Raw genomic sequence first — 26183 nt, 5'->3', positions numbered from 1 at the left:
AAGAAAGAAGCCTAGGTAGTTCCCTCGGGCAGTATCGTTCTGCATATATGTATGTATAAGACGATATGAAGCATAAATGAAGCGTTGACTTTTGAGATGGATCCTCTTCCACCTGCCCTGTGATAGTGTTGATTTTGTCAGTTGGTCTGGCCTGCGTCCCAATCTGACCTACTATGTACGTCCACTCACAACGAGGTTGCAATCAGGGGCTGTCCTATACGGCTTAGCAAGGTAACTCCCATTGGCCGTTCATGCGATCCTGAAGCAAGGCAGTGACGGCCACAATTTCACCTCGCTATCTGGCCTCATGTAGTTAGCCGAAATGCCGACCAAAGAGGGTCGGACCAATTGACGCGCTAGCAGAGCCAAGTCTCTTCCGCCCAATTGCCCACTGTAACACGGTCGGGGGTACTTTGCCGCGTTAGCAGCAACACCGCATCACGGAAACGGCAGTCCAATCCTGCAAGCGCGAACATGAGGCTTCCCAGCTTCATCGACCCAACCTCGAAATAAGAAATTGGAGATCCGCCCGCCATCGGCAACGACGACATCCCAACACGTCGCGTGCAGTCGCCACACGATACATACCACCGAGCCTCCTTCCGATCGATCCCCGACGGGCCCTGCCGCATCGCCGCGGCGACTCGGCGCACAGCCATGGCCGCGCAACCATCAACATCCACGTCGGCGTCGACACCCACACCCTCGGCCACACCTGTCGGCGCGACAGCCTCTGCCTCATCAGCAGCCGCCTCGGCCAACGGCAACGATGACGCGTCTCAAGCTGATGCCCAGGCCAAGCCCGCGCCTGCCGTTCTCGTGCGCGACAAGGAATCCTTCCAGAAACTCATGGTCGAACGCTACGTGACGCGCGACTGGGAGAACCAGGCCGCTCAGGGCATCGCCATGCGGTACAACGCCGACAGCTTCCAGCGCTACAACGACAAGATCGCCGAGTACAGGATCATACGCGAGACTCACCGCCAGCATTTTCCGCCCGCCCGGCTCTATGGCGAGGGCTATGCCGGTTGGGGCAACGGCCACACAGAGATCGACCCACGGGTCAAGACGGCGTTTCCAACCCAAATCCTCTACCCGGCTTTCAAGCCGCGACTCGGAAAGAGGCGATCGCCGCCGTTGACCTGGAAGAAAAAGGACATCAAGAAGCAGGCCGAGCAGCACGAAGAGCTGGTGCCTGTGCGCATCGACGTCGACACGGATAAGCTGAAGCTGCGAGATACTTTCACGTGGAACCTCCACGACCGGATCGTGCACCTGGACACATTTGCGCAGACGCTCATCGAAGACATAGGCTTGGAGGTGGGCCCGGCGAACAAGCACGTCCACGATGCCATTGTGCACCAGATGCACGACCAGCTGATGGACTTTTACCCCTTTGCCTTTTCCGAAGAGGATGCCCTCGACCCCGAGCTCCCCTATTCAGCGTACAAGAACGACGAGATGAGGATACTGGTCAAGCTGAACATCACCATCGGTCAGCATACCTTGGTGGACCAGTTCGAGTGGGAGATCAACAACCCTCTGAACTCGCCTGAAGAGTTTGCCGCCACGATGGCGCGCGATCTGTCCCTCTCTGGCGAATTTACGACCGCCATCGCGCACTGCATTCGAGAGCAGACCCAGCTATTCACGCGCAGCCTCTATGGCGTCGGCCATCCCTTTGATGGGCGCCCTGTGGAAGATCCCGACCTCATCAACGCCTTCCTGCCATCGCCACTACCCGCCGTCTTCCGACCACAGCAACAAGCAAAGGAGTACGCGCCATACCTCTATGAGCTGAACGACATGGATATAGAACGCAACGAGCTCGTCTTCTCAAGAGAGCAGAGGCGACAGAAGAGGTCCATCAACAGGCGAGGCGGACCCCAGCTCCCCGATCTCAAGGACCGTCAACGAACAATTCGCACGCTCATCGTCTCATCTGTATTGCCCGGCGCTGCTGCTAGCCTCGACGAGACAACGCTGTACAAGAGGGTCGCCGGAGCCCCCGGCACACGCAAGAGGCCAGGCGCCCGCGATGGCGATCTCTCCGAATCCGACTCGAGCGACGACTCAGGACCCGACTCGCCCGCCATCTCACAGCTCGGCGGCGGCACGGCGAGGACGAGGGGCCTGCGCGGGGCCGCCACGGCCGCCCAGCAACGCATGGCGAACCTGGGGCGCTCCGAGACCCCTGAGGCGAGCGTCATTCACCATCACGAGACGCGCAGGAATGCCGGCCGCTACGGCCGTGATCTGCGCGACGACACGGAGGAGCCGACGACCATGATCATCACGCTCAAGATCAACAAGGAGAAGCTGAGGAGATTCCTCCAGAACCCGAAAGCAAGAATCACCCCAAGCGGGTCGCAAACGCCAGGAACGCCGAGCATCAACAGGGCGCCGAGCTCCATGCCGCCACCTTCGACCCCGGCCTCCAACAACCAGATGTTGCCCAAGGCTGGCACGCCGGCTGCTCCGCAAGCGCTGCTCGGCGGCGTGTCGGCACCGAACCCGGTCGAGGGGCAACCCCCTCCGCCACCGGTAAGAGACTTGCCGCGGCCGTGAACCATGCACCCTCCAATGCTGACTGTCGCTGTAGCCGCCTCCGCCTGAATGGCTCTCCCGAGGCCTCCAGGAACTCCGCGAGACGTATCCCCACGATCAGTTCGAAGGCATCATGCGCCACTCCTGCATCAACCCCGAGACGGAATTGCCCGTGGTCATCCCCGCTGGCCAGCCGACACCTCCCGGGCACCGCTGGATGTTCCTCCCGCGCATCCGCTGCACGGACTGTCCTGGCAAGTCGTACACGCCGGGGCCGGACATGACGACGGGCAACTTTGAGCGGCACCTGGGGCTGGGCAACCATCGCAAGAACGTGGATAAGCGGTGCGGGTTCGATACGCGACCGAAACTCAAGGTCGAGGCGTCGGGGGTTTAGGTGAACCACCTGTCGCAAGAGACGTTGGATTTCCTGGAGACGTTTTCTCCTGGCCCGGATATGGGCTACGACGACAGCACATGGATGCTGTGAATTCCTCTCCATGTCTCGTCCTCGGCTAGACAGGCCAGGACGGGAGAATGGAGGCGTGCAGGCCCATTCTCTTGGATCTCTTACCCCTACGCTTCCTGGCGTGATGTGAAGATGCGGTCTGTGCAGTCCTTCGACCAGACAAGCCAATGCTGGGAATTACACTGGATCCAGGGTCAGGTTCTTCAACGCCTGTCCACCTCGAACAGCATCTGGACACAACTGGAGGCAGCCAACCGATCCGTTCTGCCCAAGCGACCTCACAGCTGACGCATCATGCCGTCCTCTTCCACGCTTATCGACAGTCTCCATATACCAGTACAGGCTCGCGCCAGCGGCCTTGTTTCTCTCCCAACCGAAAAAAAGATGACATCAGGCACCTCTGTATAGTACGACCCTGGGAAGAAGAAGACACAGTGTAGCCTTCCAATCCCTATTCCTTGTAGACAAGGCTGTTTGCGAGCAGCGGGCTGGGCGGGTTCCTCCTCATTTTGCACCCCTGTTTGTTGTACTCTCTCGCCCCCCATTTTTGCCCCCTCGTCATTGAATCTCGCTGTGTCGGTTTTTTTTATTTCATCTTCCTTTTTTTTTCCTTTGGCTTTCATTATGGCAGGCGCTTGGTATGGGTTGGGAGAAAGACGGAAGACGGCTGCGAGGTTGATGGGAGCTATTGGGAACTCGGAGCTGACAGATCTGGAGGTGGGAGGCCATGAGGAGGAGGAGGGAGACGAGAGGGTTGCAAAGATACGAGACGCTTTGTGGGGAGGGGGCTTTTGCTGGTAGGAGTAGAGAAGGGAAATGCCACAGGGCTGAGGCCTGTTACTGTTAGTTGCTGCTGTGTTCTCCTGGGCCCCGTTTGTCGTGATTGCGCGGGTCTGTCGCTCAGGGGCTGCTGAGGCTCGCAAGCGATGCTGCCTCTGGACTGCTGCTTCCATGCAGTTGCTGGTTGACGGCGATTGAAGAGGAAGCACGCCTGCACTAACCCATGAGCCTGGCTGCTAGGCGAACTTGTCTGTGTTTCCTGCTAGTGACATGAAGCTTGGGAGAACGCATGAGGCAGTCGTTTGTTCCAGTGGCTTCGATGGATATTGAGATGGAACTTGCATTTCCACGTCTTGAGCTCAGCCGCCTTTGTATACTGACCGGTTTCGTTTGCTGGCGCAGGTAACAGTATAATAAGGCATTCTTACCAACATGGATATAGAACTGATGCCGTGGCTGCTCCGTCAGCTCTTTCGAATGGCATCTGGGTTCTTGATGCTTTTCCATGACGATCTTCCTACTTCAACCCCTGTTCTGGTGTGGAAGGCTCATGGCCGACTGCTGTGACAATGTAGGGGACTCCGAAGGCGAGCCTACGATATATATGATCTATCCAAGAGCACCTTGGCGCCTCTTCTCCCGTCTTCCAGAATCACAAAGACAAGTCTTAGACTACATAACTTTCCTTGGATTTAGGGACATAGCTTCACTTTGATTTTCGGTACAACCATTACATGCTTCGGCTTACGTAACGACACATGAGGTGATTGATGCCAAACCTATCGATGCTCAGCTTTCGTTGAGCGAAAGTGAAGCTGGTGTGAACAAAGACAGCAAGGATTCCCGCCTGCAGACGTGGTTTCAGAACTTCCTGCCTCATCTCTTAAAATCGTCAGGCGACGCGAACGATTCTTGTACCTTAGACCTTCCCTACAGCACGAGTGCCTCCATACTGAGTCTTGGACATCTCTCTTCGCTCTACCACTGTCAGCTCGCCATCATGGCGCATACTCAGGAACCAGACGCCAACGCCACGTCTTCCGAACAGCACAAATTATACTTTGGCTACGGCTCAAACCTGAGCACGACCCAGATGAAAACCCGCTGCCCCGCCTCGACGCCCGTCGGCCTCGCCTTCCTCGGCACTGGATGGGAGTGGCTCATCAACGAGCGCGGCTACGCCAACGTTGTCTACCGCCGGTCAGAGAACAAGGATGCCACTGGCACGAGCACGAGCACGAGCACGGCCACGGGACCCGGCGTCTACGGCGTGCTCTACCGCCTGCCGCCCGCTGACGAAGAGCTGCTGGATGGGTACGAGGGCGTGCCGATCGCGTATGAAAAGGTGACGCTGCCCGTTCTCGTCTTCGCGCCTGGGGAGCAGCAGGGGCCGGGCGAAGGGCGCGAAGCGGAGGCGCTGGTGTACGTGGATTATCACTGTGCTGGCAAGGGGGAGCCGTTGGATGAGTATGTGGGGAGGATGAATCGCGGGATCAGGGAGGCGACCGAGGCGTTTGGGTTGCCGGGTTGGTACGTTGACAAGGTCATGAGGCCGTTCATTCCGCTTGATGAACCGACAGAAGGGTCGTGATGGAACGGGCTCTGGTCTGTTGTTACTGAGGGAAGAAAGATGCTTGCAGTGGTGTTTGCTGTCGTTGCTGCCTATCGTTCATCTGATGATGGATTAGCTGGTCCTTGGGGTCGTGGTCGATCAAAATCAACGCCGTCTGGAGCAATGTCGGTCTAGTCATAGCAATCACCTCCTGACGCAGCAGGACACAACGAGGAAGAGGGCCATGATCGTCACTCCTAGTTGGAGGAGATGCTCCAAGCCTTCTCCCACGCAGGGAGCGGAACCATCAAGAACAACACGAAAAGGCTTGCTGTGGAAGCCTCACTGTCAATGATGCACTGAACCGCCCGAGATCTCGCTGCGAATGGGCAATGGAAGCTTGTAAAGACGACGATAGCTCTCGCAGTCATCTAAATGCCCAATGCCTTGACGTGATGTCTACCTAGGTACCTAGGTAAGATACCTTACTTAAGGTAAGGTAGGTAGGTAGCTCGAGCTACCTCTCAGCCCAAGGGGAGCTCGCCCTCCAAGTCACGAGAGCTCGGCAGCACGTATCACGCACGCTTCAACAGGGCGGGAGACTACATGCCCAGAAGCAAAGTGACACGAGCGAAGAGGGGCAGGTCGAGGGGCAGGTCGAGCGGCTTGGGCGCTTCCCAGGCCAGGCAGGCTCTGTGCCCCGCACCGAAAAACCCATCAATGCCACTCGCGCTCGCACTTGGCCCCAGAACTGGCGAAAATACAGCAAACACCCTAAATACTACTACCCCTCCTTCTGTACCTCGTGCGACGCACTCCCTCCTCCCCCCACTCACCACAACTTTCCTCGACCGAGCCTTCGATCGAGTCTTCCCAGCTACAGCATCCCCCCTTCCTCTTCCCATCAAGTAGTGTTTTGCCATCGAGAAATCAGTCACCATGGCGGAAAAGCAGGAGGCCGTTGGTGAGTAGCTCTCTCTTGTCCCTAGTGCCCATGACCGATGCTCCTCGGGTGGGTGCGTCACGTCACCTCGAGCTGCATCTGGTCGCCGTACCCCGCCATCCAACAACAGCTCTCGAGACACCACCACGCGACGCCGGACCCCTCTGGCCCCGCGCGACGTGCCGAATGCCTTGGATATCGTGCTGACACAGCTTGCAGACTACACGCTCAACAACCCTGACACCCTCACCAAGTACAAGACGGCTGCCCAGATCTCCGAGAAGGTTCTCGCCGAGGTCACCAAGCTGATCGTGCCCGGCGCCAAGATCGTTGAGATCTGCCAGAAGGGTGATGCCCTCATTGAGGAGGAGCTCGCCAAGGTCTACCGTGGCAAGAAGGTCACCAAGGGTAGGCCTGCCCCCTCCCACTGACCTTCCGTCTCGAGAGAGCGCCGTGTTAACCTTTCCATCCCAGGTTTCTCCCACCCCACGACCGTCTCGCCCTCTTCCTTCGTCACTCCTTACACTCCCCTGACCACCGACGAGTCTGAGGCTGCCGTCGAGATCAAGGCCGATGAGCCCATCAAGATCCAGCTCGGTGCCCAGATCGATGGCTTTGGCTCCATCGTTTGCGACACCGTCATCGCCGGCGCCGAGGGCGAGGTCACTGGCCGCAACGCCGACCTGATCCTTGCCACGTACTATGCCAATGAGCTTCTCCTCCGCCTCATGATCCCCCCTGGCACCCTCGGCTCCGACGACGAGAAGGCCAAGGCCGCCTCGACCAAGGCGCCTACCCAGACCAAGATCACCAGCCTGCTCGAGAAGGTCGTCAAGAGCTACGACTGCAGCCTCGTCGAGTCCACGACCTCGTGGCTGTTCGACCGCAACGAGATCGAGGGCACCAAGAAGATTGTCCTCGCGCCCGGCGAGGGCTCCAAGGGCGAGGGCGTCCCCGAGCTCGGCGAGGTCTGGGGTGTTGAGACGGGTGTCTCCCTGGGCTCCGGCAAGGTCAAGCAGTACGAGAACCGCACCACTCTGCACCGCCGCACTCTCCAGACCTACGGCCTCAAGCGCCCCACGTCGCGCAAGATCCTCTCCGAGGTTGTCAAGAAGTTCGGCGTCTTCCCCTTCAGCTTGCGCCAGCTTGAGGACGAGCGTGATGCCAAGACTGGTGTCGTCGAGTGCGTCCGCAGCAACGTCTTCCGCCAGTACGAGGTCGTTGGTGACAAGGACAACTCACCTGTTGGCCGTCTCCTGACCACGATTGGTATGTGAAGTCACCCATGTTCTGTTCTCCGGGAGCCGTCATGAAAGAAACGATGATAGATTCATATACTGACGATGTATAGCCATCACCAAGAACGGCATCACCAAGCTCGGTGCCGCGCCTGCGCTTGACCTGAGCAAGTACAAGACGGATAAGAAGATTGAGGATGAGGAGATTCTCAAGATCCTCGAGCAGCCCATCGCTAGAAATACCGGCAAGAAGAAGAACAACAAGAAGAAGAAGAAGCCCGCCAAGAAGGCCGCCGCTGCCGCCGCCGCCGAGGAGAGCTCGGAGGAGGAGAGCGACGACGAGTAAGCTGGTGGCGGACGTTGTGGAGCAGCGATGGATGAATGCCTCGTCAAAGGGCCTGCGAAGCCGATGGGGCTTTCACAGGACCCACAAACTTGTTTTCTGCGAAGAGGTAGACCTGCTGACCCTGCCTGGGCTGCCCTGGCCTGGCTCACGATGTGGGACGACACGGGTTGGTACGAAAAGCGCTGGGTCGTGTTGATGGCCCGCGTGGGCGAATTTCGGGATACCGGTGCACGCGCAGTATAGGGCTGCTGCATCATCCAGTGCGCCTTGTTAGCTAGCTAGGTCTGCGGTTGGCAGCAGGAGGGCATCTCAAATGTGCCCGATGCAGCCCCGTCAAGGACACCAAGAAAGAAACAAGAAGAGGGTTCATCGGTCGCAGAACGGCGTGGTCTTCAGCCCGCACAGCCCGGTGAGACGTGTATTGCGTTGGCATTAGTCAGTGAGAAGTGAGAGGACTGAATCTGCATATGCGTGAAGCACCAGTCGACCCGACCCGGCCTGACAAGTCACGGCGCGGCATATTCTGATGGTGTTCCTGCATCTCCGTCCGGCTCATTTCGTGGAGGGTCACGTCTGGCAAAATGGAGGAGGTTGGGGTCCGTGGCCGGGTAAGGTATGGTACGGGTTGGTATGCAGTGCTCTGGGTCCACGTAAAGGTAGGTACTCAGCTGTAGGTACTCAGCTGTAGGTACTCAGCTGTAGGTACTCAGCTGTAGGTACTCAGCAGTGCCGGACGCTGATTCAGGGGCTACGAGATCGTGACGACCTTGCAAACCTAATCAGAGTTCATATGGGGATGCAGGAGGAGCACAAGGGTAACGAGAGGAGGGGGAACCGAGCCCGGTCCTCCGTCGCAGCCCTCCACCTCCCCGTGGAGGGCAGCGCCGGAGCAGCAGTTTCGGGTTGCTGTAGCAGTGCGAATGTGGGACTGTCGTGGGCGGCCGGGTGATGGGGATTCGTGACCCCTGGATTAGGTGAGGTGAGGTGTGCCGAGCATCAGCGATCTGGAGGGTCAGTCAGTCCGAGAATGGGGACCCAGAAAAAAAAAAGGGAAGGCTTGGTCAGACGGAGTATGTGATAGAGTCGATCTGTACCTTTAAGCCGAGAGGCAAAGATTTCTGATTGCCGATGGATGATGCAACCGAGAGGGGAGGCAATGAATGAGATGAGGCAGTGATGAGGGGATAGAGTGATTTTTACCGCCGCTGACAGCCTGTTCTGTACGGACGCTCGGGGGTGCGGCCTGGGGAGAGCTTGAGAGTTGGTCCTGGTCAAGCGCCTGGCAGCATCGTCAGGGGCTGATTCATGGTCTCTTGGTGTACCGGGCCATGGATCGCCTGCACTTGCGTGATGGGTTATCGAGGCCCTAGGGAGAACCTGACGGCGTGTCCATCTTGGAGCCTGGACAGAGCTGTCTCGCCGATGAAAGATGGGACGCCGGATGAGTGGAAGACATTGGTGTGTCCAGACACCTGTGATCGGGTGATGTGGACAGGTGAGGCAAAGAGGTGCTGCAGTGTCATCGAGGACGCCTCCTGGCCACCTCCTGGCCACCTCGTCATGGCACTTTCTGGGCACGGCATGTCCTATCGTTTGGTGGGCGACGCCCCGAGCCCAGGCGCGTGTGGTGGACAACGCCTGTAGCCTCGAGGCAGGATGCCCTATTACTGCCTACACGGGTGGTTGCTTGGCAGGCCATCATGACCTAAGCACCCGCTGGAGGTGGCCGAGACATACCCCCCCCCCCCAAAAGGTGCCCCCCCCCCCATGCCCGCTGGCTGGGGCTTCCCTCGGTGGCTCAACCAAGGCACGGCCACGCTATTACGGAGGAGCCTCTACGCCTGCGAGAAACAGCTTCGACGTCTCTCAGCCTTTGGCACCCTTCCCTCTCCCCCCCCCCTGGATCAACCGCGTCGAGATAGGGGATACGCGAAGCATTTCGAGTCGCTCGCCACCTTGGAGCATCAGAGAAGTAGACATGCCATTTTTCAATTTTGCCTGATACGAAACACGACACTAACCGTACGCGCAGGTGTTATAATACTCCCTATCTTTTTTTCCCCCATCTCTGGAGAGCGTGTGTCGAGGCCCCAGCCCAGGGGGGCGCAAAGGCGAAGCTCGAGCTTGAGGCGCGACGCAGAGAAAAAACCCCGACCGCACCTCCCACGACGCGCACCGTCGCGACTGCGACCAACAGGAACCCATCAGGTTGTTTTGGCACTATACCGTCGCGATAGGAAAACGACAGAGAAGGAGGAAGGAGGTGGTCGTGGCGGCGGACGTTGAAAAGGCAGCAGCAGCAGCAGAAGAAGAAGAAGAGGATTTCGAGGAGGAGCTTCGCAAGATGGCCACGAGCACGCGAGCGACACGGTCGCGATTCTCGAGCCCGCTCCAGCTGCCTACGGCCAACACCAACACGGGTCCGGGCCCGAGTCCTCTGGAGACGTCAAGGAGCTCGGTCAACGACGCGACGACCAAGACGTTCCTGCAGAAGTGGCTGGAACCCTCCGTGCAGAGCAAGCCGAGCTATGAGGACCACGGACTCGTGCGGTACGGCGTCACCGAGGGCATGGTGCCGCTTGGCGAGATGCCCAAGTCGATCCCCGTTGCGAAGAAGAAGGAAGGCCAGCCGGTGCGCAGGATCATTCTGAAGAAGAGCACGGCGCACCTCCAGGCAGCGCAGGCGACCGCGCGAGCCTCGGCCACCGCTGCCGCATCCACGCCGACGCCGCCGGCGACCAAGACGGAATTCGATCGAAGGTCTTCCTCCAGCACGGCTGCAGCTGCAGAAGGGGCGGAAACGACGGCTGTCGACAGCGACGGCGCTCGTGCTGATGCCGCCGCGTCGGTCGTGCTGGCAACCAAGCAAGAGTCTGGCTCTGGCTCCGCACCAGACAGTGTGACGCCCGCCTCCCCCTCTCCGCAACCTCACGCCCAGGAAGCATCAGCACCTGCAGCCGCGGAAAAGCCCACGCGGCGAGCACTGCCTACCAACGATTCGGACGACGAGCACGATCAGAAGAGCACCGGCACCAAGACGACGACGACGCTGCGCAATCCGCTGTCGAGGCGGAGCCTCAACAGAGTCTCTACGGGTCGACGCGCTTCCACTTCGCACCAACCCGCCGCCGTCTCGACTTCGACGCCTGTTCCTGTTCCTGCCTCTGCCTCAGCCTCAGCCTCAGCCTCCACTCCCACGCCCACGCCCACGCCCACGCCCACGCCTACCGCTGCTTCTGCCCCTGCGACAGATCTCACGACGGCCGCTCCCGAACAGACCGTGCCTGCGAGGGAGCGCATCGAAAGGGTCATTGAGCAAGCGATTCACGAGGCGCTCGACCACTGCCGCTATCCCACGGCATGGGCTCTGCGTACGCTCTACGACGAAAAGTCATCCGACGCGCACTTTCTCACGCTGGTCGAGTCCATCTTTTCTCAGACCGCCGACTCGTCGGTCGTTGACGAGTTTGCGAAGCTCATCGAGGCGAAGAAGAGGGAAGGCAACAAGGAAAACCGAGCCCGCGATCACTTTGGCCCACCTTCGCCAAACCCCAACGGCATGAGCGGACAAAAAAGGAAGCGTGCACCGTACGCCAAACTCATCACGCTCGATCTCACCAACGCAAGACGTCCGACTTCACCTGAGCCCACACCTGCACCTGCACCTGCGGTGCCGCCTCCAGTCGTCGAGGCACCTGTGCCCGCGCCAGCCACGCCCATTGTTGTGACGCCGTCAAAGAGGAAGCACAAATCACGAAAGCAGCACACAGCCTCGCCGTTCATGGCGAAACCCTCGACGACCGTCGGCGATGGCAGTGCCCTCGTCACGCCGTCTCGGCGGCGTGCTCGTCGGGACTCTGCAGGCAGCGACTCGTCTGCTCTGTCGGAGCTTTCGGGCTCGCCCTCTCTGCCGTCGCCCACGCCTGCAGCTATCCGTGATCGCAACGTCGAAGCGGCTGCCGCTCCCGCGACGAGCGCCAAGATCATCTTCAACGAGCTGCGGCCCAGTCGACAACGCAACGCAAAGACCACAAAGAAGATGATCATCGACGCACCCGACCCCTCGGCCTTGTCATCCTCGGGCAGCCCTGCGCCTGCTGATCCTGCCATGTCGGACATTCCCTCGTCGCCCCAATTTGCTGACGCAGTTCCCGCTCGTAGGCCGGTCGGCAGGCCAGCTAAGGGCTCCAAGACGACACGAGCGGCCAAGGCCAATGCCAAGGCGTCTGCCCAAGGAAAGAGCAACAACGAGGTCAGCGCTGTGGACGAAGCCAACACGGCCAGGCGGAGAATGGCGCGGCTTCAGAGCAATTTTGCCGGCGTCGACGCCCCCGAGGAGAGCTCAATCCGCGGCGAGACGCAGAACAGCGCCAGCGCCAGCGCGAGGGCGAACGCGAACGCGAACGTGACCAGCGCCATCGATCCGCCCTTCTGGGACGAGCTCGAGGCCCCCGTGTCCACGCCAATCGCGGGTTTGCCGACGCGCAAGACGCGACAGTCGGTGGCAGGGAACGCCAGCGTACCTGGCACGCAGGCCAACGGGCGGACCACGCGGTCCAACAAGAGGGGATTCGATGAGCTCGAGGCCTCCTCGCCGACAGCCCGTTCGTTCCCACCCGATGTAGCCTCGAATGTGAACTCGTCCAGAGCTGGCACGCCCGTCAGCACGCGGGCTGTCAAAAAGCAGCGCACCGGCACCGGGCTGCGTGTCAAGTCATCGTGAGTCTATTCTTCTCTCCCTTTGCGAGCAGCGAGGCGCATCACCGAAGCACCGCGTGTCCTCTTCTCATGCTCTTCCGACCTGACATATTCTTTCTCTCTTTCTCCTAGGCCCAAGAAGAAGACCATCGGCACTGCAGCAGGCGTACCGCGCCAGAGCGGAGAGGGACATCCTTCCTCATCTAGCGGGGCTCACTTCAATTCGGTACGTGGTTTCTCTGCATTTCTCTGCATTCTCTGCATTTCTCTGCATTTCCTCATTATTTCCTCATCACTACATCCATGCTCTGCTCGCCATGTGGGTGGATCTGAGTGAGGCTGGCTTTGTCTTGCTCGATCTGGCTCGATGGCCCCCATTCTCCCTCTCTTCACCCACGCCAGACCCAGCCCATCCCCCCCCTTCGTCATGCCAACGGGCCGCCCGCGCACAGAGTTTTAGCGACCAGCTCATCTCCCACTTTTATTTGCCCGCAATCCTGGTCACCTGCTCAGCATACGCGGTTCTGCCCCCCCTCCTTGGCAGACAAAGTTGGCTAATTCGACGTGTCAGGATGACAACGACGATTATTGCTCGGCGTGCGGCGGCGTAGGTGAACTCGTCTGCTGTGAACACTGCTCCCGGTCCTTCCATTTCGAGTGCGTCGATCTGCTCGTCGACGAGCCTCTCCCCGATGAATGGTTTTGTCAACGGTGCATCGGGACGAGGTTTCCGACCCGATCATCGGACAAGAGGCCGGGCCATTTCGGTGCCCTCCTGACGGTGCTTGACAAGACCAATCCAGGGGCGTTTGAGCTGCCGCAGCACATCCAGACCTACTTTGAAAATGTGCGAGCTGGTCCTCAGGGGGACTATGAGGAAGAAACCGCCGTGGTGCCCAAGGTTCCCAAGTATGTGAAAGCGTCCTCTTGCCGCCCTCGGCCTTGCGCCCTCGGCGGCGGCGGCGGCCATTGTGCGCATGTCAGCTGACTTGTTACCAGGAAACGAGGTGGTTACGAGGAGGCGCCGGACTTCCACAAAGTCCGCGATGCAGATGGGTCGCCAGTCTTGTGCCACAACTGCCAGCAAGCCACAGCCAGCGACCGTTCCATTATTCCGTGCAGCATTTGTGGTCTGCACTGGCATCTGGACTGTCTCGACCCACCGCTCGCCATCCCGCCGGTTCTGCGCACCTGGGTCTGCCCGGCTCACCATGATGAACTGCTCGCGAAGCTTCCCGGCAGCCTCGCCCCCGCCCACAAGTATCGCAAGATTCGCGATGCCACGGCCATCACCCCACTGTACAGTCGTGGCATGAAGAACAATGGCTTCATCGAGGTCATCAACGACGAGTCGGACAATGACAGCGGATGGAACGACGTCACCTCGTTTGGCCGTACCTACCGCCTGCCTGAGAAGGGCATCATCTTGGATTTTGTTTCACAGTATGTTTTGTTCTGCCGGACTATTGAGGTCCCAGTCACTGACTTGCCCAGGGTTCGTCGGAGGAAACCCGCTGCTCCAGCAGCCCCCGTCGATGAACCACGAGAGGCTGTGCCAGAGTCGCGCCCCACGATCGGCCAGGTGTCGATCACGGAACACCAGGCAGCGCTGAACCTGGCTCAGCTGCGCGAATCCAACAGCGACGGCATCTCTCTGCTCACCACAGCTCTTCTGGTAGGTTTTGAGACGGACCATCCCCCAATGTCGTATTCCCTAACAACTGTCCAGGATAACGCCGATCCTGCTATCCTGTCGCTCATCGCCCGCGGCGACGCCACGAACCTCGCCAGCGGCAACCTGGGCCAGCGAGACCAGCAGAGCCTTCAGGCCATGCTCGCGGAGTGCAAGGCCATGGAAGCACGCATCCACGCTGCGTTGGCAGGCCACAGCGCCATGGCCGGCGAAGGCGATGCCCTATCCACAAAGACGGAGTCGGCCGAGGCCGATCTTCCTACACCTGCCACGACAGCCCCAGATCACCTCGAGTCTGCCAACGGCAAATCCGACCAGGGCGAGGCCGGCATCATGGACGTCGACTAAACTGTCACTCTCACACACACTCTTTCCGACCACGTACTACCCCTTTTCTGTGTCCGAGTATACCACGCGAGACGTGGTATCCGGACTGGGCACGGCGAATAAACGACTTTCTCGATTCTCCATTCCAGGGTCTCCCTTTCCTACTTCTCTCATAAATTGATTCCCCCCCACATTGGCGGATCGCCCGGCGTTGAATGGAGAACTGCGTCTCTTTTTTTTTTTTTCTTCTAGTGCCCGTTCACCCAGCCGCCCCATGTTCGCCACACCCCCCCCCCCCCCCTTGCAAAAACAAAAGGGTAACGGGACGTCCTAGGACCGGCGGGCTCGGGTGGCGCGACGCTTCGGCAGCTTTGGTTTATTACTTTTTCTTTCTACAAGCGCCCCCCTTCGTAGGTGGGTAGGGTGGGAGCGCGAAGGGGTTGCGTTGTCTTGCGGCACTGAGGCTGTTTGGACCTCGTCCCGACGGACTGCGAGGGCGTATCTTTCTCTTGCAGTCGAGTTTCTCTTGCAGCCGAGTTTCTCTTGCAGCCGAGCGAGACGCGGCATGGGAGTTCGAGGGCCCGAATGGCCATGGAGAAGAGAAGAGGGCGAGGCGGACGGATACACTTTTATGAGCGCGGCGGCGCGCGAGGTTTCCCGGTAGGCTAGGGAACGTGTTGTATCATACTTGCCGAGAATACACTTCATTGACGTGACGTCTTGTGCGTGGAGGGCGGGTGCGCGGGATGTGCTCGCAGCTGGTGTGGCAGTCGAGTCGGTGATAAGCATCGCGGGTCTGACCGCTTGTCTTGCAGATTCTGCAATATCTTGGTTCACGTCTGGGATGTAAATGCGCAGCAATGTAGGGGTTCAGATTGGCTTTGACGGTCGGTATATCGTCCATGAGGACTGTAGCTATCGATACCAGCATGTGCGGCCATTCTCTCCATAGCCGCGCCAGGGGCCCTTCATCTGGAGACTAGTAACGGATCACAGAAAGCCTCTCGCAGACATCCTTCAGACGCATCTCGACACGATTCCACCCCCGCGTCGGCCCTCCCCAAACCCCCAATATAGATCCCGCCCAAGAAGCAGGACATCCAAAGCTACCGGCGTCGACCATGACACGTAAGCTCCTGCTCCTCCGAATCCCTCCCAAGCGGCACGTGTCCCGCCCCCCGCCGCCTCCTGCGCGCCACGCTCTGCTTCAGCATGCCGAACAGGCCGGGCATCTCCGAGTCGGGCCCGCGCATGACGGCTGCCGGGTGCGCGACGTTGTAGACCGCAACGGCGAGGGCCATGGGCGCGGCCTCGAGGGCGTAGAAGTAGGCTTCGCGCACGAGGAGCGGGTTGTCGGCCTCGTGGCCCGACGAGAACTCGACGAGGCGGAAGATGATGCGCGTCGTGATCATGGCGAGCGAGATGTAGAGGGCCCACAGCAGCGGGCGCCAGCTGATGGCGGCAGCTGAGGAGGAGGAGGAGGACTTGCTGGCCGGGCTTGCCGTGGCGGCGACGCGGCGCATGTCGCGGTGGAAGACAAGCGTCAGGCCGAGAAAGAGGAGGATGAAGAACTCCTGGAGGGCGATGCCGCCCATGTAGATGTGGATGGCGCGCATCTGCTCGGCGGGCGGGGTGGTGGGCCCGGCCATGGAGCCGCCGGTGAGCTGGACGGCGAAGGAGACGATGTCGAGGGCCACGAAGAGGGCGGCGAGGGTCGAGGCGGGGAGGCCGAGGACGGCTTGCCGGGGATGGAAGAAGTGGATCATACGGCCAAGGGTCATGTAGGCAAAGGCGTTGACCCCTTTGCAGACGACATGTCAGATACCCATGCAGTGAGCTTCCTATGTGGGATCGGATACTCACAAATGGGGGCCAGCAGGATAAAGATTTGGAAAACGAGATATATGCCGCTAGACTGCTGGTGTTTTGTGCTGATGGCGCGGAAGAGGAAGGCTAGGGTCTCCCAGATGCTCGCCATGATGATAACCCAACACCATGCCTGACCTGTTAGACTCTGGTTCTTCGAGAGGGACATGACACCTTGTGTGTGACGTACGGACCTTTTTATACCTGGCGGCCTGCCAGATGTGGATGGCCGTCAGAACCGCGAACAAGATGGCAAAGGCGGCGGCCGCCGCGAAACTGGGATAGTAGTTCCAAAAGGCACCGCACTCTCCCGGCGGTACGTGGCCATTGGAATCCGGCTTGGCAGTGGTGGTGCAGGTTGGAATGGCAATGTCAATCGTCTTGGCGGGCAGAGTGACATGGTCATTTGTCATGCCAGGTATCGTGACATGTTGCGTGGTTGTGAAATACTGCCTAGGTGCAGGTGCTTGGGTCGAGAGTGAGGATATTTGTTCCCGTCTGTCGTGTATAGGTGTAGCAGTCGGCGCAGTAGAGATAGTTCTTGAAGGCAGACAGCTGACAGCGGTGACAATGGCCAACAGGAGTGGTACAGAAAAACGCATGGCTGTAATGACAGAAGTCAAGGAATGAAACAAGAGCGTAGAAAGGAAGTATAAGGCTTGTGGTTGTCGAATTCTAAACAAATCGATCCAAAGTCGACTTGTAGCTTTATATCAATGAGTGCGTTGCGCACCCATGCTCATGAACGACTATTTCTGGGCTCTCCCTAGTTCCAAGCCCCCTGTCGCATGCTTGTTCCTGATCTCAAGTTGCGAACCGACCAATCGCGCGATTCCATTTGCGAAGGGTCAGCCCGCGCTTAAAAGGATAGCAGCACGCATAAGCCGCAGACCTACCATGTTTACTTGCTCCAACTCTGCCTCGCCTAGGCTGCTACTGAGTACCACTCGTCTCGCACCGTAATGGATTCCCCTGGCCTTCTCATCAGATACGCGACCCTCTGCTGCAAGACGATGCCACCGTCGTGGCTTGTTACGGTTTGCTCCTCATTCAGCGTGATCGAGTCTTGGATCCGCTGTTCTTCCGCTGGGAGGGCCTCGTCATCGCTATAAGCCTCCTGGTTGATGTCCAGTCCCCCTTGTAACCCATGTTCCACCTCGATCGTTCGTGCCCCCGAAGCAATCATGGTCCCGTTCTCCCAAAGACTCTCCCTTCCGTAGGCTAGTGTCTTCATCAAACTCAAAGCAGCAACACGCAGCCTCAAAGATCGGCATTTGATAACGACGAATGCTAGCAGCGGCCCAAATCCCATCTCAAACGTGAACTTTGGGCTCGCGCGGACGTTACGCAATGCCTGCCTCCGCACTTCGGCTTGCCGCGCAAGTTCTATGATGGCACGGAACTTGTCGAGGTGAAGATCATACACCATCTCCCCCCTTGACAAGCACGTATCGATCCAGATCTTGGCAACAAACCATTTCATGCCTAGTAGGCGCTCGACGATTTGCGTCCGCATGTCGTTGGGGTCGTGCTGTGGACTCTTCTGCCCCTGATACGTGTGGAAAGCCTTTGCCCACTCGTCTAGAGCTGTGTCCAGTCTGACCCGCTCACGCAGGGTCGTCATGCCGGGCTCATCGTTTGTCCACTGCCCTAGCCGATACTCATCAGAAGATCGAACAAATCGAATGACCTGCAGGACGAGCGGATCGAGAGAGAACTGGGCCTCTGCGATGGTCCAGAACGTGGTGGGCTTGTGTGGTTGACGGGTCGTGATTTCAGGAAAAGATTCGGGGCGGGCGCCGAAGAAGAAGGGAAAGATGGCCATGCGATAAAAGGTAGGCAACAGTTGGTCGCAGACGACGGACGAGTCCGCGCGGTTCCCGGCCACCATGTTGATGCCATGCCGACAGTGACTGACGGCACCCTCGCAGTCACCGCGCAACATGTCAATACAGGTGAACAGAATGCAGACGAGCAGCACGGCCTCCTGGCTGTTTGTGGTCCTCAGGTGCCTGATGGCCTCGTTGTAATGCTTGACAGCGAAGGCATCCTTCTCGATCAAGGGCGACCTAGCAAAGCCCTGCTGGAAGTTCTCGTACAGCGAGCTGATAGCAAGCACAGCGTGCCTCGCGGCTTGCTCTTGGTGGGTGAACTGAATCACCAGGTGGGTCCAGAAAAAGCCATCCAGGGGTCCTGCGAGAACAGGGGCGACGACTTCACGGAAGAAGCCCAAGGCGCGGAGTTCACCGGCAGCGTGGGTGGCGGCAGGGCTCGGCGTTGGGCTGGAGCGTAGCAACTGAGCCCAAGAGTAGCTGGCGGTGGAGGGTGTGGAGTAGCCGTCACATGCCCTGCCAGTCGTGACACAGCGTCGACAAGCGGGACGCGCCTCGTCACATTTTATCCTGCGAATCCTGCGCAGTGGTCAACATGTGTTTATTGTTTCCCTCCGAAGGAAAGATGGAAAGAGATGGAGAGGGAAACATACTTGCAGGTGACGCAACCCGTCTTTACTCTGGAGATGCCGGATCGAGCCATGATGCGGAGTAGGCCAGGAAAGGGGAAGCCAGGAGAGGCGAAGAAAGGGGACGCACGAAACAAGGCAGGCGGCAGCTGAGCATCACAGGAGAGATGGCTCAAGAATCGGTCTGAAGAAGGATAAGAGGTCCAGGACTGAGAATGTGGCCTGACATGGTGCTGAAATCGGCCAGAGAATCAATGAACGGCTAGGCAGCAAGATAGCAAAGGCTGGAGGAGGAGGAGGAGGACCGACGAGGAGAGGTCCAGAGACCAAGTTCAGACCGGCGGAAGGAGGTTGAGCTCCAACATCCACGTGGGGCAGGAGCTACCGTACAGGGCTGAGTCGAATCTCAGGCCCACTAAAAGGCCCACTCGAACCCCTGTCCGATCCATGAGCGGGGCATTTGCGAACCGGCCAATACGCATCAGCCATGGTCCCACTGCCACTTCCACTACCACTTGCACTCATCTCATTTCATGGCAAGAAGGAGAGAGCCCCATTCAGCCTTGCCTTGGGACAACCAAACTCAACAACTTTCATCTCCTACAGATATCGCCCTCTGACGAGTTTCCATTACTAGCCTGAATCATGACCTCGAAGTCGTCAGCCGAATCATCATGCTATTCGTATTCGCTACGGCGCCGATATCTAGGCACCTGACCTACCGCGATCACTGGGGCATCAACCAAATCACCCTCCGAATGCCTCGCCTTGTTCGACGTTAACCCACCGGCCTCATAGCCTTATTCGAAAGCTTGTGAAGCTTCAGAGGCAATGTGATCCAGGCCTCGATGCACAAAACTCGCCGCTTCTTTTACGTTCAACAGACTCATGCTCCTCCGCCGCAGGTGTGCCATACATGTCAGGTGCAAAGACAGAGGAGGAGCCAACCAGCGTGTAGAGATGTGCCCACGAATCACCTCGGCGACTCCTCGTGTTCTCTTGAGCCGCACAGCTTGCTGACCCGCGACCAGTCGTCTCGCCGGGTAGCAACAGAGCGCCGACCCAGCTTCGCGCTGCCCATCTCTCGGGCGGACGCCGTCTACAGGCTTGACGTTGTGATCTATGCGAGCCTGCAGCCCTGCCCAAGTCTATGAACGTCCACGTCGAGCCCTCTGATGCCGGTATAGACCATCCATTCACGCGTGATGACATGGTGCGCGAACCGCTTCTACATGTGAAGGCCAAGGAGCAGGAAAAGAAGAGGACATAAGGGCGCATTGCAGACCAGCGATGGAGACCTTGAGAGGCTGGAAGTTGAGACGCCCGACTCCACACTCTGACCGAAAGATTCATCACTTTTATATGAGGAAAACAGCTCTTCTTGACCGTGTTCTGTCCCATTTTCATGTGACGTGCTTTCTCGGGCAGAATTCAATCTCGGGGCTCAGGAGACACGGTAGGAACACCGAATCGCACTGATGGGGGTGAGGACGAGGACCGCCGTCGCGAGCTCGAAGTGAGCACCAGCGGCGGCCGCCGCAGAGGCAATACGGAGATTAATGCGGCCGACGGCACGAATCCCACGAAAGTAGCCGTCACTATAGCGCCAACAGCCGCAACTACGACTCCAACGACCGTAACTACGACTTGCACGACCGTACTTACGACTCCAACGACCTTCACTACCACCATCACGTTCATCGTATGTTTCTTTCCCATGCTTCCCCTTTCCTCCTTCTCTCCCTGTTCTTCCGTTTCTTTTTCTCCTTTCTCTCCACCTCCCCTCTTCGCTCTCTAGTGACGTACGTGTTTCTGACCCCACGAAAACCAGACCACGGCAGCCAGAACTCCGAGCCCCACCCCTCCGACAAGATCGGGAACGCTCTCGACGACATTGCACAGACCCGCGCGAGCAACCGCAGGAACTACGCAAAGCTCGAAGCCCTCAACCGAGAGTCCGAAGAGGCCAAAAAGCAGCAGGCGCGGCGCCAGGACAAGATCACCAGTCTCCTCGTAAAGCTCCAACCCAGCGAGGCCCACTGCGCACGCCAGAAGGACCTCATCCGACGCCTCAAGCCCCAGGCCGACGAGGCCGCCGGCTACGTCTGGTGGCCCACAAACTACGAGCGCGCCCGGTGCTACGAGGAGATCATGATCGAGCCCGCCGTCGTGGAGGAGGCTGGGCTGCCTGCCCTGCCGCTTGCTCCTGCTCCCGCTGCTAGGCTTTTGGGGGGATTTGAATGAGCAGCCTGTGCCCTTGGCTTCTTGAGTGCCGGTGCTGGTCCTCACTCTCACTCTCTGTGTCTCTCTGTCAGTTATTCACATGGGCATTTTGGAGGTTACGTGGGGCCTTGTCTTATGATGTGAACATGATCAGTGTTTTTCTCTTCTTCCTTTCTAGGACTTGTATTCCCCCTTTTCTGTAAACCGTTGACTGGAACATACCAGTCGACACCCTCCGAGAGAGGAAGGTTGGCTGGGCACCGTCCCTTCTTCCTGCCGAGCGAAGACCCGATCGCTCGGCGACCTCCATTCCATTCGTACTTGAATAATACTTCACTTTCTTAGCAGTAGTCACGTTCAAGAAATATAACACAGAACAGCAACGTCAAGGAGGCATGTGGTGAAGACTCAAGAGTTATTTTCTTGCAAGAAAGCCAAATTGAACAGGCGTAGCTATCGACATGGTGTGTGACGTTCCCTCACAGAAGGATCTCTCTCTCTCTCTCTCTCTCTCTCTCTCTCTCTCTCTGTCTCTCTGTCTCTCTCGTGCTTACCTCACGCCGATCACGCGCGTTGTTTGCTTTGGCATGTCTCCCTCGTCATGCAGCCCTCGCGTCACCAATTTCAGCCCGCCCACAGCCCATCCATCCCTCGGCGGCGTTGTCGCCCTTTCTCGTCACAGAGACAAGGCGAAATAGTCCCCCGCTTTTCATGACAGCGCTCTCTATATACACCAACGCCCTCCCCGGGGATGGACAGGCGGATCGGAACATGACAAGAGGGGAAGCACGGGCTAGATGGCCGCCCGCCCCCCTTGTCCCCTCTGTCGCCGGTCCTTGAGACAAAGATGATGCTTCAAAGCCAACGTGGAATCGAGACAAGCCGCAGAGAAGAAGGAAAAGAAATCACTCGGGAAAAACCACAGAAACTCTCGCATGTACCTCAAAATATTCCTGCAACGCCAATGTGCCGAGTCTTCTCCATTTCCCAAAAATTCTTTTGCATGCTGGACACGGGTCGCCTTGACCTCATCCAGTGGTCGTCATTTGGCAATGGAGCGTAGGGAGTCCGAGACGAAGCGCGGGGCTGTCAAATCATCGCTTCAAAGGGGCGGACGTTAGTTCTTGGTTGTCTTGCGCTTCTAGCGAGGATGCCCAGGGTGGGAACGACCTACTCGACCGCGTCTGCCATTGACCTGTTCCTGCTGCATGTAGCCCATGTTCTGCATGCCGTTGAGGTTCTGCATACCGCCCATGTTCCCATTGTAGCCGTATCCACCTGGCATGCCCATGTTCATGCCATAGCCAGGGGCTCCGTAGCCTGGGGCAGGGCCCATGCCGGGCGGGACCTGAGCCGCAACCGGCTGGATCGGGCTTCCATTGGGCATGTTTTGGTTCCTGTAGTGGTCCATTGACGGGCTAGGGCTGAAGCCGGCCTGCATGGGAGGAAAGAAGTTGGGAGGGGTGCCACGTTGAAGCATGCTCTGCTGATACTGCATCTGCTGCAGGTTGGCCGGGGTGGGAGGCATCTGGTTGGCCGGGTTGAACATGGCGGGGTTCTGAACTCCGTAGGAAGGGAAGGGAGTCATGTTGGCGTCGGCTGCGTCGTTCCGCTGGCCATTGAAGCCGCCTGCATCGTAGTTGGGGGTAGATGTGGGGTTCATCTGGTTGTAGAACTGCTTGTTGCCGGGCGCAGCCTGCTGGTGGCCGTTGATGTTTGCTTGGCGAGACGAGGGGCGCTGACGCTGTTCGTTGCTGTGATCACGGGAGGCACCACCGGACGCGTTGCGCGTCGAAAGGCCGACCTCATCCATAAGGCGCTTGTAGCCCTGACCCGGCTGTGCCTTGATGCGGATCAAGACATTCTTCACGTTCTCGACGACCTGGCTGCGAATCGTCTCGTCGAAGAAGGGCGTCGTGAGCACCTTGAAGATGAGTGTCGCTCCGCAGGCATGGTCGCTGAGAATGGCCTCCAGCACGTGATCCTTGGGCGTGAAGAACAGGGCCTTGAGGATTGTGTCGCGGGCCTCGGGCTCGGCCTTCTGGTTGATGACCTTGAGAACAGTGAGGTACGCAACCTTGTGAGTGCAGAGGTGCACCAGATAGGGAACGAGTTGCGGCGAGAGGACCGTGCGGCGCTGAGGGAAGGTACAAGTATCGAGGAACCAGGTGAGAAGCAGTGCGCCGTTCGCATTGGTCGCCAGCTGCACGCTGTGCAGAGCGATGACGGCAGCAAGCATGCGCTGCTGGTCCTTGGTAGAGTGGTGGCTCTCAAGGCAGGCCCTCATGGCGCGAGCGCCGTAGCGACCTTGAGCGACATCCCACAACCTACCGACCATGGTCTCGAAAATGAAGTCATTGTACGGCGCACCGAACTTGAGGCAGCCTTGCAAGACGTAGTTGCCGTACTGGTCCAGGAAAAGACCAATGGTGTAGGGGCGCAAGTGCTCCACGATCAGCATCATCTGCTGCGGCGTCTTGCAGACATCAATGATCTTCTGCGCCGCCCAGGTGCCGTTCTTGTGCACACCAATCTCGGCCATGTGAGGTGCAATCTCGGCCAGCATGGCGTCACGCAGCTCATCCGAGCAGTGCTCAAAGAGCTTCTGTACGACCGTGTTGCCGAGGTAATCGGAGGAGAGCTCGGCGATCTCCGGGAGCATGTCGACGGCGATGTTCTCAATCTCTGACTTTGACAGGCTCTGGTTGTCGATCCTCTTGCGAATGTCGCGCAGCTTGGGGGCATCGTGGACACGCGAGTGCGCGGGCTCACGGATAGGAGGGATCTCTTCGACGAAAGCGTCGAACTGAACGGCGGATTGCAGGTTGCCGGATATCCTGTACAGATCCTCCTCCGAGGCCTGGAACTGCTTGACGATCTGGAGGATGTCGGCGGTTGACTCCTGCAGGGACGGGGCGTTGGGAGGAGTGTTGGCAGAGCGAGCCGGCACAGTGGAACCGTCTGCTGGGTTCGAGGCAGATCCAGCGCCACCCTGACCATTCTCTTGTCCTTTGGCGAAGGGATCAGGGCTGGGCGAAGGGAACACACCGTCGTGACCGGGGGTGTTTGAGGCAGAGGGGGGCTTGGCAAAGTTGATACGGATAGGGCCAGCGCCGGGGAAGATCTCTTTACCGTTCATGCTCGCTTTGGCCGTGATGGCACTCTCAACGCGCTCGAAATTGACGAAGCCACAGTTCTTGTGGGTGAGAACTCGCGCAGACAAGATCGGGCCATAGGACTTGAACATCTCGGTCAGGGTAGAGGTGGTGGTGGAGGTGGGAATGCTTCCCAGCCACAGAGCACTGGTAGGTCCCTCAAGTCCTTGATCCTCAGCGTTCAGCAGACCGGCGTTTCGGCTGTTGGACCGTCCCAGGTTCATAGCAGCGACAGCCTGCGGCAGCTCATCGTAGTCTTTGTCGTCGGGGTGGCGAAGTTCGGCGGAAGAGAGCGAGGGGGGTCCGCCGCCGTTGCTTGGAAGGTATGTACGCATCAGTCGCGAACCGGGAGTGTCCAGGACACCAGCCGTTCGCGCGCGAGGACGGCTAGCTTGGTTGACAAAAGCCTGCACCGCCATGTTATGGCTGTGAATAGCAGCATTGGTGGCGGCGAGCTGATCCTGCAGCTGGGCTGCGTACTGGCTCTCGAGGTACATGCCGTCCATCTCGTCGTAATCATCCTCCTCGTCTGCGTACTTGTCCTTGTTGTTCACCGAATAGGATCGGAAGCGGCTAGCTTTCGACAAGTCGTTGTAGTTGGCAGGCAGGTACGGGGTGGCAAGCTGGGCACGGGGCGGCTGCGGCGTCTCGGCGAGTCCTAGGTAGTCAAGAGTCCGCATGTGGACATCATTCTCGCCCGCGCCTTCCTTCGAAAAGTGAGACTGGGCCGGGGAGCTCGGTCCGTTGGAACCAATGCTTGCGATGCTAGCCAGAGTCGAACCACGCTCACGACCGACGCCGGCAGGATTCCAGCTACTGAAGATGGAGGGGCCAAAAGGGGAGCTGGTGCCGGGTACGTGAGCGAACGGGCTCCGCTGGGGCATGGATCCGGCACGAAGGCGGGACAGCAGCGCGGAGCTGCTGGAGGATTGTTCGTTGCCGTCGAGGGCCGGCGAGGGCGACTTGAGCGGGGTGTGGGAAGGCGTGACTCGGTTAGACCTCGACAGGCCAGGCGGAAGGTTTGGTCCGCCGGGTGAGAAGCGGGAGGGCAGAGTGCCAGCTCGGGCACGGCGAGCTTGGGGCAACTCGGAAGCAGGCATAGGAGGGGCAAAGTCGGGGAAGCCATCGGTGGGCGATTCGGGGATGTTCTCGCGGAGGGGCGTCGAGTTGCCACTTGTAGGAGGTCCGCCCCAAGGGTTGAGGGGAAGCCCAGGAATGCCTTCTTGTGCCTGGATCTCTCTGGCTCTGTGTTTCTCGAGGTTAGCACGATGCGAGGGCAGATCTTTGGCATGCTTGACGGCAAGGAGGGAAGGAGGGCCAACAAACCTCTTGGAGTATAACCTGCTTGAACCCGGCATTTCGTGCGACGGAGAGCCAGTCCCTGATCGCGAGTTGGATGCTATCTTGCCAGGAGGGTTCAGGCCAGGGGGGAGGCCAAAGGAAGAGCGAACACCGGACGCGAGTGCGGAGTCCGCGGGCGATGTGGAGGAAGGGGAGGTCGAACGGGTCTGAGATGCCGACTGAGGCGGATACCCGATGGGCAATTGATCGGATCTCGAAGTTGACATTATCAATTACTGTTACCGGCGACGATCATCAGATACTATTTGGTTTCTCTTCTCTTTCTGGTGACACGAAGCGCGCCGTGGCGATGGTGATCTGTTGACGGGGGAGGGTGTTGGAGAAGAAGAGAAAAAAGGGTTGAAACGGAAGACCGAGTTGGCGCAGAAGAAATCGTAGACGTTGAGGGAAGCAATACCGATAGCGACCGGTATTGTGTCTTGCGTCGGATTCCCCAGGCAGGACGAGATGCCAAAGGGGTTCAAGGCCGGGGAAAGTAGGCTCGTCAACAAGGGGGATCTCGTTTCGTTTGCGAAGGAGCGAA

The 26183-nt window shown here is 58.8% G+C and overlaps 8 protein-coding genes across 8 annotated transcripts; 5 read left to right on the top strand and 3 right to left on the bottom strand.

Moving 5' to 3' along the window:
- Window positions 1-657: 657 nt before the first annotated feature.
- On the top strand, window positions 658-2944 carry VDAG_05847 (transcription regulatory protein SNF5; the record flags this gene model as incomplete). Its single annotated transcript, XM_009655244.1, has 2 exons — window positions 658-2544; window positions 2603-2944. 2 exons carry the CDS (start codon window positions 658-660, stop codon window positions 2942-2944), a joined length of 2229 nt encoding a protein of 742 aa, XP_009653539.1.
- Window positions 2945-4796: 1852 nt separating this feature from the next.
- VDAG_05846 (uncharacterized protein) lies at window positions 4797-5563 on the top strand (the record flags this gene model as incomplete). The annotated part of the gene is made up of 2 exons (XM_009655243.1): window positions 4797-5326; window positions 5485-5563. The coding sequence occupies 2 exons, from the start codon at window positions 4797-4799 to the stop codon at window positions 5561-5563; spliced, it is 609 nt and encodes a 202-aa protein (XP_009653538.1).
- Window positions 5564-6342: 779 nt separating this feature from the next.
- On the top strand, window positions 6343-7875 carry VDAG_05845 (curved DNA-binding protein; the record flags this gene model as incomplete). Its single annotated transcript, XM_009655242.1, has 4 exons — window positions 6343-6364; window positions 6511-6699; window positions 6766-7560; window positions 7643-7875. The coding sequence occupies 4 exons, from the start codon at window positions 6343-6345 to the stop codon at window positions 7873-7875; spliced, it is 1239 nt and encodes a 412-aa protein (XP_009653537.1).
- A 1767-nt stretch (window positions 7876-9642) lies between these two features.
- Window positions 9643-14614, top strand: VDAG_05844 (uncharacterized protein; the record flags this gene model as incomplete). The annotated part of the gene is made up of 7 exons (XM_009655241.1): window positions 9643-9847; window positions 10113-12594; window positions 12706-12799; window positions 13145-13482; window positions 13573-14016; window positions 14068-14248; window positions 14303-14614. 7 exons carry the CDS (start codon window positions 9643-9645, stop codon window positions 14612-14614), a joined length of 4056 nt encoding a protein of 1351 aa, XP_009653536.1.
- A 1085-nt stretch (window positions 14615-15699) lies between these two features.
- VDAG_05843 (RTA1 domain-containing protein) lies at window positions 15700-16872 on the bottom strand (the record flags this gene model as incomplete). Its single annotated transcript, XM_009655240.1, has 3 exons — window positions 15700-16394; window positions 16457-16592; window positions 16654-16872. 3 exons carry the CDS (start codon window positions 16870-16872, stop codon window positions 15700-15702), a joined length of 1050 nt encoding a protein of 349 aa, XP_009653535.1.
- A 217-nt stretch (window positions 16873-17089) lies between these two features.
- VDAG_05842 (uncharacterized protein) lies at window positions 17090-18994 on the bottom strand (the record flags this gene model as incomplete). Its single annotated transcript, XM_009655239.1, has 2 exons — window positions 17090-18870; window positions 18945-18994. The coding sequence occupies 2 exons, from the start codon at window positions 18992-18994 to the stop codon at window positions 17385-17387; spliced, it is 1536 nt and encodes a 511-aa protein (XP_009653534.1). The 3' UTR covers window positions 17090-17384.
- Window positions 18995-20398: 1404 nt separating this feature from the next.
- On the top strand, window positions 20399-21164 carry VDAG_05841 (uncharacterized protein; the record flags this gene model as incomplete). Its single annotated transcript, XM_009655238.1, has 3 exons — window positions 20399-20436; window positions 20513-20622; window positions 20752-21164. 3 exons carry the CDS (start codon window positions 20399-20401, stop codon window positions 21162-21164), a joined length of 561 nt encoding a protein of 186 aa, XP_009653533.1.
- Window positions 21165-22085: 921 nt separating this feature from the next.
- VDAG_05840 (pumilio domain-containing protein) lies at window positions 22086-25656 on the bottom strand (the record flags this gene model as incomplete). The annotated part of the gene is made up of 2 exons (XM_009655237.1): window positions 22086-22229; window positions 22318-25656. 2 exons carry the CDS (start codon window positions 25654-25656, stop codon window positions 22086-22088), a joined length of 3483 nt encoding a protein of 1160 aa, XP_009653532.1.
- Window positions 25657-26183: the final 527 nt, after the last annotated feature.

Source organism: Verticillium dahliae, genomic scaffold (assembly GCF_000150675.1).
Source record: "Verticillium dahliae VdLs.17 supercont1.11 genomic scaffold, whole genome shotgun sequence".
Classification (NCBI taxonomy): domain Eukaryota; kingdom Fungi; phylum Ascomycota; class Sordariomycetes; order Glomerellales; family Plectosphaerellaceae; genus Verticillium; species Verticillium dahliae.
The sequence above is the reverse complement of the archived record's forward strand: the minus strand, read 5'-3'. Positions and strand labels throughout refer to the sequence as shown.